The 18238-nt window shown below is 40.0% G+C and overlaps 1 protein-coding gene across 1 annotated transcript in view; it reads left to right on the top strand.

The window, feature by feature from the left end:
* Positions 1-18238, top strand: part of cacna1ba (calcium channel, voltage-dependent, N type, alpha 1B subunit, a) — a 150692-nt gene that overhangs the window by 80289 nt on the left and 52165 nt on the right. The window contains exons 24-34 of the mRNA XM_047380421.1: positions 834-893; positions 1344-1450; positions 3348-3359; positions 11204-11224; positions 12577-12673; positions 14067-14227; positions 14335-14472; positions 15266-15467; positions 17164-17328; positions 17426-17536; positions 17616-17699. Coding sequence (XP_047236377.1) covers positions 834-893; positions 1344-1450; positions 3348-3359; positions 11204-11224; positions 12577-12673; positions 14067-14227; positions 14335-14472; positions 15266-15467; positions 17164-17328; positions 17426-17536; positions 17616-17699 — 1158 coding nt within the window. The remainder of the gene's footprint in view (positions 1-833; positions 894-1343; positions 1451-3347; positions 3360-11203; positions 11225-12576; positions 12674-14066; positions 14228-14334; positions 14473-15265; positions 15468-17163; positions 17329-17425; positions 17537-17615; positions 17700-18238) is intronic.

Genomic DNA, 18238 nt, shown 5'->3' with positions numbered 1-18238 from the left:
CTTTTTAGTATCTCCTGATCTGGTCTCCATACCACATGTCTGGTGCCTAAAATAGGCAACATGCCTTTAAAGGTTAATATGACACATCTCATTAATAAAATCCATGATATCTACATGTTCACAGCGACAGTAATTATGCACCCAGCTGGGATAATCAGCAGGAGCAGCAGCTGAGAGAAGCCATTGTTGTCAAGACATGAAAACTCAGTTCATGGGGGGTGGATTTAATGTACAAATTAGAACAAAGTAATTGAGTAGGATAACGTGTCTGAGGTGAAAAACAGAAGTAAAACACACCAGCAGAAACTGATGAGGAAGCGATTCAGGCAGAGACGAAGAGCATCGTCTCAGGCCACATCATTAGTAGATGGAAGAGAACGTTGCTGACATCAAGAAAAAGTCCAAAAGGCGATCAAGGCAATATTTTCATGAAAAAAAACATTGTACCTTTAACAGATGTGGCCTTCTAGACAGATGAGGAATAGAATTGGTTGAATGAATAAATACAGACACACACACAAGAAGAGTGTTGGATATAAAAATAGTGGCCCCAACCCCACTCCTCAGGGCCCCACTGTTCTGCATGGTTTTGGACATCTCCCTCTTTCTTGCATTTTATTCAAAGGAATACATTATTTTTCAATAAGTTCTGCACAGACCTCTTTTTCAGTTGTCAAATTAAACAAGCTGTCTTGGAGCAGGGGAAATCTAAAATAAAGGTGACAGTGTGCCCCACAGGCCAGGTTTGGGGAATACTGTTTACGATAATTCTATTTTCAATACTTTTGTCATGTGTGTATTAATAGTTCTGTAATATGGTCTTTTATTTTCAGGTGCTCAAATACCTGGACTATGCCTTTACTGGGGTTTTCACGTTTGAAATGGTGATCAAAGTAAGGCTAAACAACTCTTCCTCATTTTCCACTTTTTCAAAACAAAGATCTTTTTTTAAACAGCTGTTTTCAAAGACATAAAAGTACCTTGCAGGAGGATTCAAACCTTTTTGACCCTTTGAGCTTTTTGTTACATTAGAATAAAGATTGTGGTACATTTGAAAAGCATTTAATGTGATAAACAAAGTAGACATCATTGTGAAGTGGAAGTTAAATGACACATAATTTCTAAAATGCTTTGTATCCAGCACATTTTACTCTGATACCACCCAAAATCTAAGAATATCCCTCATCAGAAGCAATAATCACTACATGAAATACTGCATAAATGTCTATTTGGAAAAAGCTGAAAACAGTTCCATATTACAAGTAAAGTTATTTGAAACCACCTGAGTTTACTTGAATCTAACAGGCTGTTTTTTTTTCTTTTTTTTCCCAACTGTGCCTTAGATGGTGGATCTTGGACTGATTCTCCATCCTGGATCCTACTTCAGAGACCTGTGGAACATTCTGGACTTCATAGTGGTCAGTGGGGCACTGGTGGCATTTGCATTTTCGTAAGTTCAGCAACTTCTACCTTTTTGTTGTAAAATGAGGAATTGGATATTATTCTGGATTATCATATTTGGTTGACTGATCTGCTTTGTGAGATATACAGCACATAGCAAACCTCACAATAAGAAAGATGACATGGTAGAATGCAACATATCTCCTCCCAGATGTGCTCTACAACATAATCAGAAATATTTTGGACCAGTATCTGAGACAAACCATGTGCTGAATTTAAGAGGTGTGAAGGTTTTACTATCACTATCACTTCGTATTTCCAGTTTTCTGATAGTTGTGAAACTTCTCTTTTATGATAGATTTTCAGTAAACACAAAAGCTCAAGGTGATTTATTATTTTGGGGCTTGTAGCTTGTGGACAGTAGCTTGTCTAGAATATTTTGCCCAGGCAGCTGGTTATCACCAGGCTAGCATCTCATCATAGCTGTAGCATTGTGCCAGTGAGGTGATCTTCTAGCCTGTTGTTTACAGTGGCCAAAGAAGATCATTTTGATGAAAAACAACAAAGCAGGGTACTATGACCTTTTTACTGCTGACATCAACATCAGTCCTAAGCCATCCAATCACATTTATACAGTGCTAAATATGGGTATAAGACATATTGAAGGTTAGTTTCAATCAGACCACCGGTGGCCTGGGACACTTTCATCTGCATTAGTTTAGCAGTCTGGATGCAGTCTGTCTTAAGACACACTGAAGGACAACCCACTGACTTGAAGTGACTCCCCACAAGCAGTATCATTATTACCTGGATGTGAGTACCGTTAAAAAACAAGAGAGCTGTTCTACAATGAGACGCTGCTGCTGGGTGAATAAAATGATTAAACAGTTGATTTATTGCTCTTAACCAAGGATTTTGTTTTGGTAGAAAGATTTTACAAACTTGATTTTGTGACTCTGTGGATTTTAAAAGTTTGTGTTAATCATTTAACAAGAATATGATCTCTACAGTGCTGTGTTGCACATTTACTCACTTATTTACAATGGACTGTGTACTTAAGTGTGTTTTTCTGCTGTGGAGGGTTCACAGATGGACATTTTAAGTATCTATGTGCTGAAGCTGACCACTGTGGAGTCACATATAATTTATATGTATATATATATATATAATTTATTCTCCTTAAATATGTAGCTTAGCATTTGCTAAGCTACATATTTAAGCTGACCAATGTTACAGCAAATAACTTCTCAAAAATGCATCTCAGTTAAATCTCATCCATGTCAATGATTAACAGTTCAAGAGACTGAATATATCTGTGATGATTTTTTTAAATGATACTCCTTTACATTGCTTTATATCTTTTAAATAGGGCTGGGACTAAAATGTTTATTTCTATTAATTAATTACAGAAGAAATAGGGCATTAAAAAATGTATGCATGAAGCATTTTTGGCTTAACTGTAGGTCATGTAATTGGCCATACTTTCATGCTGAATAACAACTGATAAACAAAAAGTGCATCTAAAAAGCAGCTTTTAATGTTGATTCTAGGAATGTGTCCAGAATGTGTAGGATTGTAGACTGTAACCTTGTGCTCAGCCTTCCATCATGCTTGTGTTTTTAAGCTGCATCTTTGCAACAAGAGTTTCAACTGCTATGTTGTTGTTTACAGCTTTGGTTTCCTTTTGTTTCAGATGTGTATTTCTTAAATGAAACCACTTGTGCTCAACTTTTATGTACTTCATATTTTATGGACTTCTGTTAAACATGCTGCTATAGGTTCACGGTACATGGTCAAGGTCAAAATATCCCTCTTGTGTGCGTGCGTGTGTGTTTTTGTGTGTTTTTGTGTGTGTGTGTGTGTGTGTGTGCTTGTGTGCGTGTGTGTGTGTGCATCAGTTTTGACATGAACCTTTTTCCTGTTTCTGTCATGGGATCTCTTTGAAGGAGCTTCATGGGGTAATGTCTCCTCTACTTCTCTCATTGTGCCTGTCTATGTCATTATGTATGTGAGAAGGAAAACATACATAGCTAACACTGCAAAAAGAAGCAATTTCCTCATATATCGAGTCTTACACAAACAGAAACCGTTTATGCCTGACACCGATTAATACATCATTTTTGTCAGTACCTTTTAGAAGGGAGATATCATCCTCTGTGGATACCAAACAGAATTTCAAAGTAATTGGGATTTGTTTAAAAAAATGAACCTGTTGCTCAGTTTGCCCACACTCTGCCAAGGTTTGAATCATAAAGCCTTTGACTGACAAACAAACTTTACTGAGATATTAAAATATAATTACATTATCACACTGTCAAGGTTTCACCTTTTGATTTACCTTGTCTACTCTGTCTTTATGTGCTGGTGTTTATCATCTGTCTTGTAAATAATAGTTATTTTCAGAACAGTACTGCAATGTAGTCTTTGCATCAACAGTAATGTTTCTGGAAAGCACAGGCGTTTTACCACTATTTAGTAGTAATTGAAATACAAAGAAAAACCATCACTCTCTTAGAAAGAGCCTGTTTTTTAAGTGGAGTTGTGAAATAGTGCCTAACGTGCAGATAACAGCAGTAAGGACATTTTCTGTTGGAAAAATAGAGCATCTGTGCTGAAGGAGCCAAGCCAAAACTTAAAACAGGTACCATGAGAGTGATATTTGTCCACCAGCTTGGACAACTTGAACCTAAACATTCTGTAGTTGTTCGACCATTGTTTACGATCTTCACAACTTACATAATATTGCAGTTATGGGGATAATTGCAAAGGTTTCAGTTTTTCTTGTTTTGCCAGTATTCACATTTTTAGCTTGTGTTCTCATGCCACAAATCCTGTCTACTTCTCTAAACAGCAACTGAGGTAATGACTGTAAGATAGTAACTCAATACTCCACACAATCCCACTCCCAAAAAACAAACAAATCTAAACAGAAAGGCACAAACACCTTCATGTAGGATCACCAGGTGCTCGTACTCGTTGTCTTCCACCTATGCAGGACCAGGTTGGGGCAGCAGATTAAGCAGAGATCCCAGGCTTCCATCTTCCCCGACACCTCAGCTCCTCTGCAGGAAGTCAGAAGCATTCCCAGACCAACCGAGAGACTTAGGCCACGCTCACACTGCAGGTCTTAATGCCCAATTCAGATTTTTTTGTGAAATTCGATTTTTTTTGCGTGGTCGTTCACATTTCCAATTATATATGACTTGTAGCGATCTCCTGTGTGAACTGCATTCATACTACTTAAGTGTCCCGCATGCGCAGTAGACGATGCAATGACATCACATGTAGCGAGCTTGCTTTGTGTTTGCGGAAGTAAATAAATGTTGGACTGTATCTTGCGAGTTTTAAATTGTTTTCCAACCGGAGCCAGCACATTAACAACACAATATTTGAATTTGATTGAAAAGAAACTGAGCCACATCCGCCATGGTGGTTGTTTTTCTTCCTGCTTCCGCGTAGCAGGACCCGGAATAGTGACGTTTGTCGAGTTATCAATGACGTACAGGTCGGATGAATGCGACCTGGCCGTACAGACACAGGTCACATTTGAAAAGATCAGATACATTTTGGATTTAGGACAACATATCCAAGTGGCCTGGGTCACATTTGAAAAAATCGGATCTGTGTCTTTTTAGACTGTCATAAAAAGTTTGGATACAGGTTGCATGAGGGCAAAAAAATCGGATTTGGGTCACTTCAAGCTGCAGTGTGTACGTAGCCATAGTCCCTCCAGGATGTGCTGGGCCATCCCCTGGGCCTCCTCCCATTGGGACGTGCCTGAAACACCTCCCAGGGGAGGCATCCGGGAGGCATCCGAAACATATGACTGAGCTGCCTCAGCTGACTCCTCGCAATGTGTTGGAGCAGAATAGTCCGGATGGCCGAGCTCTTCACCCTATCTCTAAGGCAGTGCCCGGTCACCTGCAGAGAAGGCTCATTCCAGCCACTTATATCCGGGATCTCATTCTTTCAGTCATGACCCAAAGTTTATGCCCATAGGTGAGGGTAGGAATGTACACCAACTGGTAAATTGAGAACTTTTGGCCTTTTGGCCCCTAATAAGAGGCCCCTTCCTGGAGGGTCTGCAAGTTCAGAGGCACTGTCCCCAACCATCACACAATGTTGAAGAGGCATGTCAGCCATGACAGACCCACAACATCCAGAAACTTGAGGAACTCAGAGCAGATCTCATCCACCCCCAAAGCCTTGCCACTATTGAGCTTTTTGACCACCTCGGACATTTCAGCCTGGGTGATTAAAAAGTCCAACACTGAGTCCTCAGTCTCTACTTGCAACAGGGAGGGTGTCAAGGCAGAATTCAGGAAATCCTTGAAGTTCTTTCACCACCCGATAATGTCCCCCATTGAGGTCAGCAGCTCCTCACCCCCACCATAAACAGTGTTGGTGAAGTACTGCTTCCCTCTCCCGATGCTCCGAACTGTTTGCCAGAATTGCATCGAGGCCGACTGGTAGTCCTTCTCAAAGGACTCACCGAACTCCTCCCAGGCCCAAGTGTTTGCCTCTGCTACTGCCCAGGCCACTGCACTCTTGGCCTCACTGTACCTATCAGCTACATCCGGAGTCCAACAAGCTAACCAGAACTGATAGGACTCTTTTTTCAGCTTGACAGCATCTCTTACTGCCTATGTCCACCACCAGGTTCGGGGATTGCTGCCACAACCAGCACCACAGATCTTACGGCCACAGCTACAGGCAGCAGCATTGGCAATAGAGGTGGAGAACATTGTCCACTCATACTCTGTGTAACCACCTCCGGAATCTGGTAAAAGCTCTCTCGGAGGTGGGAGTTGAATACATCCCTGGCCATGGTCTCTGCCAGACATTCCCACCAGACAAGTGTAGTGTGAGAGTCTGAAAATACCAAGTCTGTCTGGCTTCCTCCTTTTCAAGCTGATCAAACTATCCACCATGTAGTGCAGCTCTGGCCCTCTGTTCACTTGATTGTCCAAGACATGCGGCTGATGGTCCGAAGACACGACTACAAAGTCGATCATTGACCTCCTGCTTGGGGTGTCTTGGTGCCAACACCTTTATGCTTGAACCTGGTGTTCATTATGGACAATCCATTACTGGCACAGAAGTCCAATAACAAAACACCACTCAGGTTCAGATGGGGAAGGCCTTTCTTCCCAATCAAACCCCTCCAGTTATCACTGTTGTTGGCGTTGAAGTCCCCCAGCAGAAAGACAGAATCCACATGAGGGGCACTATCTAGCACCCACGACAGGGACGCCAAGAAGGCTGGGTACTCTGCACTGCTGTTTGACGGTAGGCTGAAACAACAGACAGAGACCTCTCCCCGACTCAAAGGGGCAAGGATGCAATCCTCCCATCCACCAAGGTAAACCCCAACATGAAACGGCTGAGTTGGGATGTGATAATCAAACCCACTTCAGCCCACCGCCTCTCCCCGCAGTCCACTCCAGAGTGCAAGAGAATCCAACCTCTCTCAAGGAGCTGGGTTCCAGAGCCCACGCTGTGCATGGAGGTGAGCCTGTCTATTTATAGCCGATATCCCTCATCCTCCAGCACAAGCTCAGGCTCCTCCCCCCTAGCAGGGTGACGTCCCATGTCCCTAGAACCAGATAAACATCTGGAGATCGGGTCGTCAAGGACTCCACTTCCACAGCCGACTGATTCTCTTGTTTTACTAGTCCTGATGAAGTTTTCTGAACCAGTCTTTGTCTGACCCGTCACCCAAAGCCTGTTTGCCATGGGGCTTAAAAGTCCCTGGTAGGGCTGGACTAGATTAAAATAATTCAAACATTCTGCCTTTTGATTTGCTTTGTAGAGTTATGGATAAATGTTTGGAGACCCAAAGTGTATTGCTTCAGTGGTGTTCGATCAGATTCTATGGTCTATTCTAGTTCAATATTAAGCATTTCATAAGCTTCAAAAGCTTTTGTTGATTTATACACTGCTCAAAAAAATAAAGGGAACACTTAAACAACACAATATAACTCCAAGTAAATCACATTTCTGTGAAATCAAATTGTCCACTTAGGAAGCAACACTGATTGACAATCAGTTTTACATGTTGTACAAATGAAATAGACAACAGGGGGAAATCTTTGGCGATTAGCAAGACACACTCAATAAAGGAGTGGTTCTGGAGGTGGGGACCACAGACCACTTCTCAGTACCTATGCTTTCTGGCTGATCTTTTGCTCACTTTTGAATGTTGGTGGTGCTTTCACACTCGTGGTAGCATGAGACGGACTCTACAACCCACACAAGTGGCTCGGGTAGTGCAGCTCATCCAGGATGGCACATCAATGGGAGCTGTGGCAAGAAGGTTTGCTGTGTCTGTCAGCATAGTGTCCAGAGCCTGGAGGCGCTACCAGGAGACAGGCCAGTACACCAGGAGACGTGGAAGAGGCCGTAGGAGGGCAACGACCCAGCAGCAGGACCGCTACCTCCGCCTTTGTGCAAGGAGGAACATGAGGAGCACTGCCAGAGCCCTGCAAAATGACCTCCAGCAGGCCACAAATGTGCATGTGTCTGCACAAATGGTTAGAAACTGACTCCATGAGGATGGTATGAGGGACCGACGTCCACAAATGGGGGTTGTGCTCACAGCCCAACACCGTGCAGGACGCTTGGCATTTGCCAGAGAACACCAGGATTGGCAAATTCACCACTGGTGCCCTGTGCTCTTGACAGATGAAAGCAGGTTCACAATGAGCACATGTGACAGACGTGACAGAGTCTGAAGACACTGTGGAGAGCGATCTGCTGCCTGCAACATCCTTCAGCATGACCAGTTTGTCAATGGGTCAGTAATGGTGTGGGGTGGCACTTCTTTGGAGGGCCGCACGGCCCTCCATGGGCTCGCCAGAGGTAGCCTGACTGCCATTAGGTACCGAGATGAGATCCTCAGACCCCTTGTGAGACCATATGCTGGTGCGGTTGGTCCTGGGTTCCTCCTAATGCAGGACAATGCTAGACCTCATGTGGCTGGAGTGTGTCTGCAGTTCCTGCAAGATGAAGACATTGAAGCTATGGACTGGCCGTTCCCCAGATCTGAATCCGATTGACCACATCTGGGACATCATGTCTCGCTCCATCCACCAACGTCACGTTGCACCACAGACTGTCCAGGAGTTGGCGGATGCTTTAGTCCAGGTCTGGGAGGAGATCCTTCAGGAGACCATCCGCCATCTCATCAGGAGCATGCCCAGGCGTTGTAGGGAGGTCATACAGACACGTGGAGGTCACACACAATACTGAGCCTCAGTTTGACTTGTTTTATGAACATTACATCAAAGTTGGATCAGCATGTAGTGTGTTTTTCCACATTATGTTTTGTGTGTGACTCCAAATCTAGGCCTCCATTGGTTAATAAATTTGATTTCCATTGATGATTTTTGTGTGATTTTGTTGTCAGCACATTTAACTTTGTACAGAACAAAGTATTTAATGAGAATATTTCATTCGTTCAGATCTATGATGTGTTATTTGAGTGTTCCCTTTATTTTCTTGAGCAGTGTACATTAAGTTCATGCAATTCATGGAGTAAAGTTTTTAATGCACAACATTTCTCTCAGTCTCAAAACACTTTTGACAATATATAGTGCATGCAAACAATTTTTTTTGTTGAAATAAATATCCTTTACCTGAGAACAAGGCTGAAGTGATTTAATGCATTTCCTTAACTGTTTCCAGTGAGACTTTCTTTATCACTGTTGTTTGCTGGAGCAAATGACTGTATAAACCAAACAAAACACATTTCAGCTTAGAATTACCTCCCAATCTACATTTGACATATTTCTGTCCTGTAAGATGTTGCATATGAAGTGAAATTGCTTGTGGAGATTTGCAGTGTGTACCGTGGTGCCTGGGATGTACTCTCATCACATTGTCCATCTATTATCTTATTGTACTAAGCGGTCATGTTGCTTGGTAAGAAGTCATTTTTCCATGCCCCACCCTGTGCTACAGAGGGACTCTTCACCTGCTTGTTTATTACACGATCCCAACCCTCTAGAAACAGCTGTTTTCATCAGCATGTTACTTCACTGCAGCTCCATTTGGACTGAAACTACAACCCCATTTTCACCGTTTTCCACATTATTGTTGAAATCTCACAAACATTTTGTAAATAGGTGTATACCATTTATTTTCATAGATATTTCTATAGTATAAAATAGAACACTATAGGTACATGAAAAAAAACATATTTCCCTCCTTCCAGATTTCTTCTGGTTTTTTTTTTCTTTTTTGTCACACATATTGTTAAATATTTTAGATCATTCTTTTATCTTCTATACCGCTTATTCCATTGTAGGTCACGGGGGAACTGGTGCCTATCTCTAGCAGTCTACGGGCGAGAGGCAGTGTACAGGTGGACAGTCTATCGCAGGGTAACACAGAGACACACAGGACAAACAACTATGCACACACTCATTCACACCTAAGGGCAATTTAGAGAGACCAATTTATCTTACAGTCATGTTTTGAATTGTAGGAGTAAGCCAGAGTATCCGGTGAGAAAATATGTAAACTCCATGCAGAAAGAGCCCCGCCAGGAGTTGAACCCAGGACCTTCTTGCTGCAAGGCAACAGAGCTACCAACTCCGCCACCATGTAGCATATTTCATTTTAGATCATCAAACAAATTTTAATGTCAAAGATAATCTCAGTAAATAAAGAAATTTTAATCTCAAAGATAATCTCAGTAAATACAAAATGCATTTTCAAATGATAATTTTATTTATTAAAGGAAAACGCTATCCTAATGAACCTGGCCCAATGTGAAATCTGGATAGATATTTTCCTAATTTATAAAATCCCCACTTAAAGCAAGCAATTTGTGTTTACTTTGGTTATCTTTGTCTGATGTAAAATTTGGAGTGTGACAAAAAAGCAAAGACAACAAATCTCTAAGGTGGGAAATACTTTTTCATAAAACATAAAGGGCTATGGACATAGATATACCATAAAGCTACAGTCAAGCCCTGTAATTTAAAGCCTATCTGTATAAATTTGCATGTAGCTGCTTTTCAATTCCTTATGAAGTTGAATCATACTTAGAGAGACTGCTAGCAAAGGCCTTTTGGTTTCAGGTCATCTCCATACTGGCAATAATACATAGAGAGTCTGGTTTGAGTAAAAGCTGTCTTTCACTAACCATGCATGACTGCAAAAGCTTGTAGTGCCTGCATTTCATTTGGTTCATCTTATCTGAAAACTGCAAGGATGTAAATAAAACTGTGACTCACCTGTTGCAACAACAGCTGCAGAGCCCACACTTCTGCTTTTTGTTACTTTTTATATTTGATGTTGCAAACTGCAGAGCTGTTTCTGACTTCAGATGCTGCTGATAAATAGGTTGCTGATGTTTGTGATATCTTATATATCTATTTTGTTCTAATTATTGTTGTTTGGAGCATTCTGGGAACTCAGTTTGGTATCTGCTTTCAATTGGTTAAGTTTTGGCTGAGGCTGAAACATTTGAAGCTGTGTGCATTTACAGAACACAGTCTGAGTAGAGTAATTGCTTGTTGTAATTAAATACTTCTGATATGCATTTTGTAGTAAAAAGCTGCTTCTAAACAACATTATGCTTCTATTTGCATCTTGTCATTTTTATCACATAGTTTGATGTACTCAGCCAGTAGTCTGCTACAAAACAAATAATTAAATGTTTTGCATTTTTGTAAAAAAAAAAATGGATCTTACATAGTATTGTCATTTGATTCAAATGTGTGCTTTATTTTGTGTGTGTGAAGCATCCATAAATGTGCTGTACCTTGTTTTGCTACTGTTTCCCCCCAAGTAGATCGCAGCAAGGTCCGACCAGGTGGGGAACGCCTCTATGCCAGCCAACCCTTCATTCTGTCCCCACCATCTTAATTCTATCCCTCTCCCCAAACCTTTCCCCATAATCATACTAATGCTCAGATCAGCTCCATGAACTCAATGTAAAGCTTGTTTTCCTGGGAAACGAAGCTTTGGAGTAAAACATACCTCTGCCAACCACATTTGTTACAGCAGTTATTCTGTCAAACTGAAAAGAAATACAATTTAAGAACAGAATTTTAACAAAGAACAGTAAATATTTGAGAGGGAAACTCTCGACAGATGTCACTGAGTAATCTGCGTGCACGGATTGTAAAACAGAGCGCACAGTTTAGTAAAGTGTGAGTACGGATTGCCACCAGCTTTGTTTTTTTTTTCGTTTTTTTTTTACCTGCTGACACTTGCCGGGCTCTGTAGGTAATAGTGCAACTTTAAGCTTTTTATTGTGGCTGAACCATTTATCCTTTGACTCCTCTGGCCCTAAAATGTTTCTCCAAAAAGGCCTGCCCACTTGGGCAGCTGCAAATTTCATTCAAGTATGTAGGTGCTGATTTTGGAAAGGGGGCATCTTACTTGGTCAGCATCCGAACAGTCCGTGTTGATGTAAAACTCTCTTCACTGTGGATGGTGGCACTGGTGTTCCACTAGTCTCCTGTTCATGGCAGACTTGAACCTTGTTGGTTGCTGGGTTGTTCCTGAATATTCCAATTTCTTTATACCATTTTTCTTATTATTATTTCCTATTCTTATGAGAACTGATGAGTCCTATGAGGGTTGCTAAAGAAAGTCTATTTATGCTGCCAAAGAGAAACTACCAGCTATCATGATCACAAAGTTAATGAGCTTTGGCCTTGAGACGTTCTACAAACTTCAGCTCTGCTTTTACCCTGTGTAGATTAAAAAAAATGTAATAAACCTAAACCTTTGCACCCATTTAGTGAAATAGTTTTTCAGATGATCAGTCCACTGATAAATGTTGACAAACTGTCATCAAATAAGTTACTGTAGACAAAGTAGCTAATAAACAGTGCATGTACAGTTAGGTCCACCTGAGAAGCTCTTGATCTGAAATGTTTCCCATTGTTCTTGCATTCTTTGTTTTTTAGAAAAAACATTTTTTATTAAAACGATTTTGCCATCTTCCTCTCTTGCACAGCTGATCTGAAAACATTTCACACCCTGGCCCATTTCAAACTTATTTAAGATCATTTGTAATTTTACTTGTTTCACAGCTGACTCTAAATTTGTGAAATGTCCTTTTTAGAAGAATTAAAAAACATTAATTAACTAATTTCATTAACTGTAATTTGTTGATTAGTGCATATTTGATCTAACGGAATCTGCTGTCCACAGGGGGACTAAAGGCAAAGACATCAGCACCATCAAGTCACTGAGGGTCCTCAGAGTTCTTAGGCCTCTCAAGACCATCAAACGTCTGCCAAAACTCAAGGTTCTGAAGTGTTACTGTGTCAGGAATATGTTCTTTTGTTTATGATGAAAAATGTGGGTCAGCCAACATGTTGATCAAATTCAGCCTTTTAGACAAAAAGGCTGAATTTTGTCTAATTTTGTCTAATTTTGAAAATTACTAGTCATACTTAAGTGAAGTAAGCTAAGTGGGATTGTAGATTCTAACCCATGAAGAACAAACACTTGGGGCCCAAAGTGTGCCAAGAAAATATTCCCTGCACCATCACACCACCACCACCAGCCTGAACCGTTGATACAAGGCAGGATGGATCCATGCTTTCATGTTGTTGGTGCCATATTCTGACCCTAACATCTGAATGTCGCAGCAGAAATTGAGACTCATCAGACCAGGCAATGTTTTCCAATCTTCTATTGTCCAATTTTGGTGAGCCTGTGTGAATTGTAGCCTCGGTTTCCTGTTCTTAGCTGACTGGAGTGGCACCTGGTGTGGTGTTCTGCTGCTGTAGCCCATCCGCCTCAAGGTTCGACATGTTGTGCATTCAGAGATGCTCTTCTGCATGCCTTGGTGGTAACGAGTGGTCATTTGAGTTACTGTTGCCTTTCTATCAGCTCGAACCAGTCTGGGCATTCTCCTCTGACCTCTGGCATCCACAAGGCATTTGTGCCCACAGAACTGCAGCTCACTGGATATTTTCTCTTTTTCAGACCATTCTCTGTAAACCCTAGAGATGGTAGTGCGTGAAAATCTCAGTAGATCAGCAGTTTCTGAAATACTCAAACCAGGCTGTCTGGCACCAACAACCATGCCACGTTCAAAGTCACTTAAATCACCTTTCTTCACCATTCTGATGCTTGGTCTGAACTGCAGCAGATCGTCTTGACCATGTCTACATGCCTAAATGCATTGAGTTGCTGCCATGTGATTGGCTGATTAGAAATTTGCGTTAACGAGCAGTTGGACAGATGTACCTAATAAAGTGGCCGGTGAGTGTATGTAACAATAGTTTGTCTTCAGAAATTTCATCAATCATAACCATCTGTCGAAAATTTTCCAGAGTCATTAGTCTCTGGCCAGCCTCTTGGCACTAGATCAGTTAGAAAACTCTGACCTCTGACTTTAAGGAAAGCTATTAAAACATTCTCTCATCATTCTGTTATTTAGCAAAAAGAAATATTTTTGGTAATCTTATCTGACCTAAAACAGGAGAGGTTTGGTCTGGTTTAATGTCAGACATTGGTAAAAAAAAAACGGTGTGTGTAAATATCTGGTTTACTCTAAATCTCTTTGTGTTCCCAGTTACTGGACTGGGTCATTAACAGTCACAAGTAAGCTGTCCAGTTTTAGCTGTACTGCAGGTAAAGTTTCAGGACGATGCAGACTTTAAACATGTTTGTGTTTTCTTTCTCCTCAGGCCGTGTTTGACTGTGTGGTCAACTCTCTGAAGAATGTGCTGAACATCCTCATTGTTTACATCCTCTTCATGTTCATTTTTGCTGTTATTGCGGTTCAGCTCTTCAAGGGAAAATTCTTCTATTGCACTGATGAGTCCAAAGCCTTGGAGAAAGACTGCAAGTCAGTCAGAAACATCTAAGTGTTTTCATTTGTCAAGCCAGAAGCTATACATGTTTTAATGTTAGTGTGTATTTGCCTAATGTCTGCCACCACTTTATATCTTCCAGAGGACAATTTCTCGACTATGACAAAGACACAGTGGCAGCAATGCCCAGAGAGTGGAAAAAATATGAATTCCATTATGACAATGTTCTGTGGGCCTTCCTTACTCTCTTTACAGTCTCAACCGGGGAGGGCTGGCCAACGTAAGTGCAACTGATTTGTCTTCTTAGGTTATATTATTATATAGAGGTTGTTCATGGTCTTTACATTTAAAGTAAAATACTCTGAAGACTGTCTCTCAATGACACTTTCTCAATAAAATACATTTTCTAATATGAACATGTTGTAGTCTTTAGCCACATTTGATGTTTGAATGACTTCAACTACAAATAATGTAAATCTTTTCTAAACTGATGATATCATGAAATCAGAAAATTATCATGAGACCAACATAAAACAGGAACATCTGGTAACAGCTTGTTTTTTCACCATGAAGCTGAACGTTTTGACAGTGTACTTAATTAATCCTGCCTGAATAGAAAATCCCTCAATGGGAAAGTAGTTTTTCATGGGCCAATCTCTACTGACCTTGGTCCTGACCATTAATTAAAGAGTGAGAGATAATCTTCATCCAAAATAAGAAAAAATAGCAAAAAGGTCAAAACAGAACATTTAAATTTCCAGGAAATGTGATAGGATGTGAGCACTGGAAACAAAAGTCAAATTATTTGACTGTGCACTCAGGTTTGGCCAATAAAAATAATTCTGATTCTTTGAAAAGCTTATGGTCTCTTTCTAAAAATGATCTTGAATAATTGAAAAAGGTGCTTGACATCAGAACACCAGAAATTGTCACACAAAAATGGACTTTGGAGCTTGTACCTATATTTCCCATATGTAGTATATTAACAGCGTAATTTGTAATTTCCTCATCCTTACATGATAACCATTGTCAGAAGGTGTATTACTGTGTCTTACTTTTTTCTTTTTATACAGTGTTCTGAAGCACTCCGTTGATGCCACCTTTGAAGACCAAGGTCCCAGCCCTGGCTACCGAATAGAAATGTCCATTTTCTATGTGGTCTACTTTGTGGTCTTTCCATTTTTCTTTGTCAACATCTTTGTTGCTCTAATTATCATCACATTTCAAGAGCAGGGAGACAAGGCTTTGTCTGAATGCAGCTTGGAAAAGAATGAGGTATGTTGTGAGTTTCTCTTACACGATCATATTCGGTTTCACCAATACACACTTTTCTAACTACAAAAACTTTAAAAGGCATGAAGAGTTGCTTACAAAGAATGCACTGAAAACACTGAGGAGTAATGTGTAATGAGCATAAACTTTAAAACGTAAATGAGTTAAATTCAGATAAAAAATACAACTCAGTTTAATCCAACTATAATTTAGGGATTTGTTTAGACCCAGTCCTCCAAAATACAGCCAAATGTTCTTTTTAAGGTAACTTGAGAAAGCACATCTTGTTAAAGGCTGAAGCAAATTGCAGCAAATGCTCACTCTGATGGAATTTCCCTTTGTGGGGCATATAGGTGGGCGAGCGATCAATACCAGGACAAAGCCCCCTTAATTGGAACAGACCTTGAGCAGAAGCCAATTTAAGATGAGTAAGACCCAGTTAAACGTAAAAGGACAAGAGACTGACAAACACCAGTGTGCCAAACTTTATAGCACATGCATGCAAATCGCACCTTACTGTAATCTGTGTTTTATGCTTTAATAATTAATTAATTAATTTTATGCGTTGCAAAAATCCTAAAAAAAAAAAAGAAATGAAAAGCTTAAAATCTGCAGTTTAGCCTGAAGGTATTAAAAAGATTCTGTGCTGTGGACGTCAAACATGTTTTTTTTATCTTCCATTTTTTTTTACACTTTTATAAGCTGTACCATTTTGGGACCTAAACCAAGTCAAGGCTGTAACACCAACATCCAAAATATTCCACTTTAATGTTTGTTTTTGGAAAATATTGCATATTTAGTATTTTTTCCTTCAAAAATCTGGATTTTTTAAACACAAAAGGCCAAAACAAACACATAGAAGACTTCAAAAATATGACAAACTTTATATTTATGGATAGATCTAAAATTGTTGAAAAGATCTGAGACAGAGAAAGTGGAAAAAAAAATTTAATATTACATTTTTATTAAACTTTAAGAAAAGGTATTGTTTTGGGACCTAAAAGTAAAAAGTGTATGTTTTTGCATTAAACTCTCATTGCTCCAAAAATAACCATGCATCAAAATAAATTTTGTTATAAATTTTTGACCTAGTCAAGGCTGTAACACCCACATCCAATAAATTCTACTTTGATGTATTTTTGGAAAATATAGAATATTTAGTGTTTTTCATCTTTTAAGAAATCGTGGGGGGTTTTTTTGGACAAAAAGGAAATAAAAATATAGAAAACAATTTTGAAAACTTGAAATATTCTATATCTAGGTCTGAAGTTGTTGAGAAGTTCTGATGCAATGACAGGGAAAAAATATAAATATAAAATTTTTATTATACTTTTATGAGAGGTACATAAGGGTAAAAAGTGTATGTTTAATATAACGCCTCAAGGGTTGATAAAGGAAATCATCATTTGAAAGCTGCATTTTGTATTTACTCTTGTTACCTTTGTCTGATTTAAAAATCTGTGGGATTATCTGAAGCATTTCATTGTGACAAAAAGGCAAAAGCAGAATAAATATGTAAGGAAGTAAATGTTTCTTGATAGCACTGTGACAATCTCCATATTGGTCAGTTTAGACATTAGGTGCTGAAATCAGTGCAAACAGGGATAAAAATAATATGTCAGCAGTTGTTGTTCATACACTGAATGTTGGAGCGAACTTGTGAAAAGATCAATGAAAGGAGGATTTTTGTGCTTTGCAGAGGGCTTGTATTGACTTTGCCATAAACGCCAAACCTTTGACACGCTACATGCCAGAGGACACACAGTCCTTCCAGTACAGAATGTGGAAGTTTGTTGTCTCAGCTCCATTTGAGTACTCCATTATGATCATGATTGCTCTCAACACTGTGGTACTCATGATGAAGGTAAGATGCATATTTTTCTTAAGGTCAAGATATTGCAGGTGGGAACGAGTTCACTAAGAAAAGTGCTGATGATAATCTTTTTGTCCTGGTTTTCCAGTTTCATGGAGCTCCAGATGTTTATGAAGCGATGCTGAAGTACCTCAACATAGTGTTCACCATTCTTTTCTCTCTGGAGTGCGTCCTCAAGATCATTGCCTTTGGTCCCCTGGTGAGTGTTATTTAAAGGTTGACTCTCAAAGTATTGTGAGATAATTCGGTTCTTATAATGTTCACCCATTGTTCTTCAGAACTACCTAAAAGATGCCTGGAACGTATTTGACTTTGTGACAGTTTTGGGGAGCATCACTGACATCTTGGTGACTGAAATCAATGTAAGAGCACTGCTTCCAACAGTCTCTGTCCCGACATTACAACACTGTATCCATAAAACACTGATGTCATGATTCTGACATGGACCAGACATCTTTATCTGTGTTTGAAGCTCTGTGCAAAGCAGGCACATTAGCAAAGACAATTGTGTGACAGAAGTGCAGAGAGACTGACTGATTAAGCAGAGGAGGAAGAGGATGTTTATCTGATGATAGGAGGGATCAGTGTGAGCTGTCACAAGAATCAAAATCTTCTCACAGATAAATGAATATTTGGTCTGTGGTTGAGCACTGTCCGATCTGCTTTGTGTTGCACAGCAGTAGAGTTACTTATATTCCAAACTCTCCTCTCACTGCACTTAAACTTTTATACTAGTCTATTCATGATTAACACATGCATTTGTTGAGTAGTTTCTCTTGTGATTGTACAATATGACTGTTCTTCCCCTCTCTCCTTCTCTCTTTATTTCACTCATTCCATCTGTCCCCACCCTCCTCCCATCACCACAATGTTGTCCAATATTTGTTGTTGATTGTTGCCA

The sequence above is a fragment of the Girardinichthys multiradiatus genome, chromosome 12 (assembly GCF_021462225.1).
Source record: "Girardinichthys multiradiatus isolate DD_20200921_A chromosome 12, DD_fGirMul_XY1, whole genome shotgun sequence".
NCBI classification, from domain to species: Eukaryota; Metazoa; Chordata; class Actinopteri; order Cyprinodontiformes; family Goodeidae; genus Girardinichthys; species Girardinichthys multiradiatus.
This window is presented reverse-complemented; position numbering and strand designations above follow the sequence as displayed.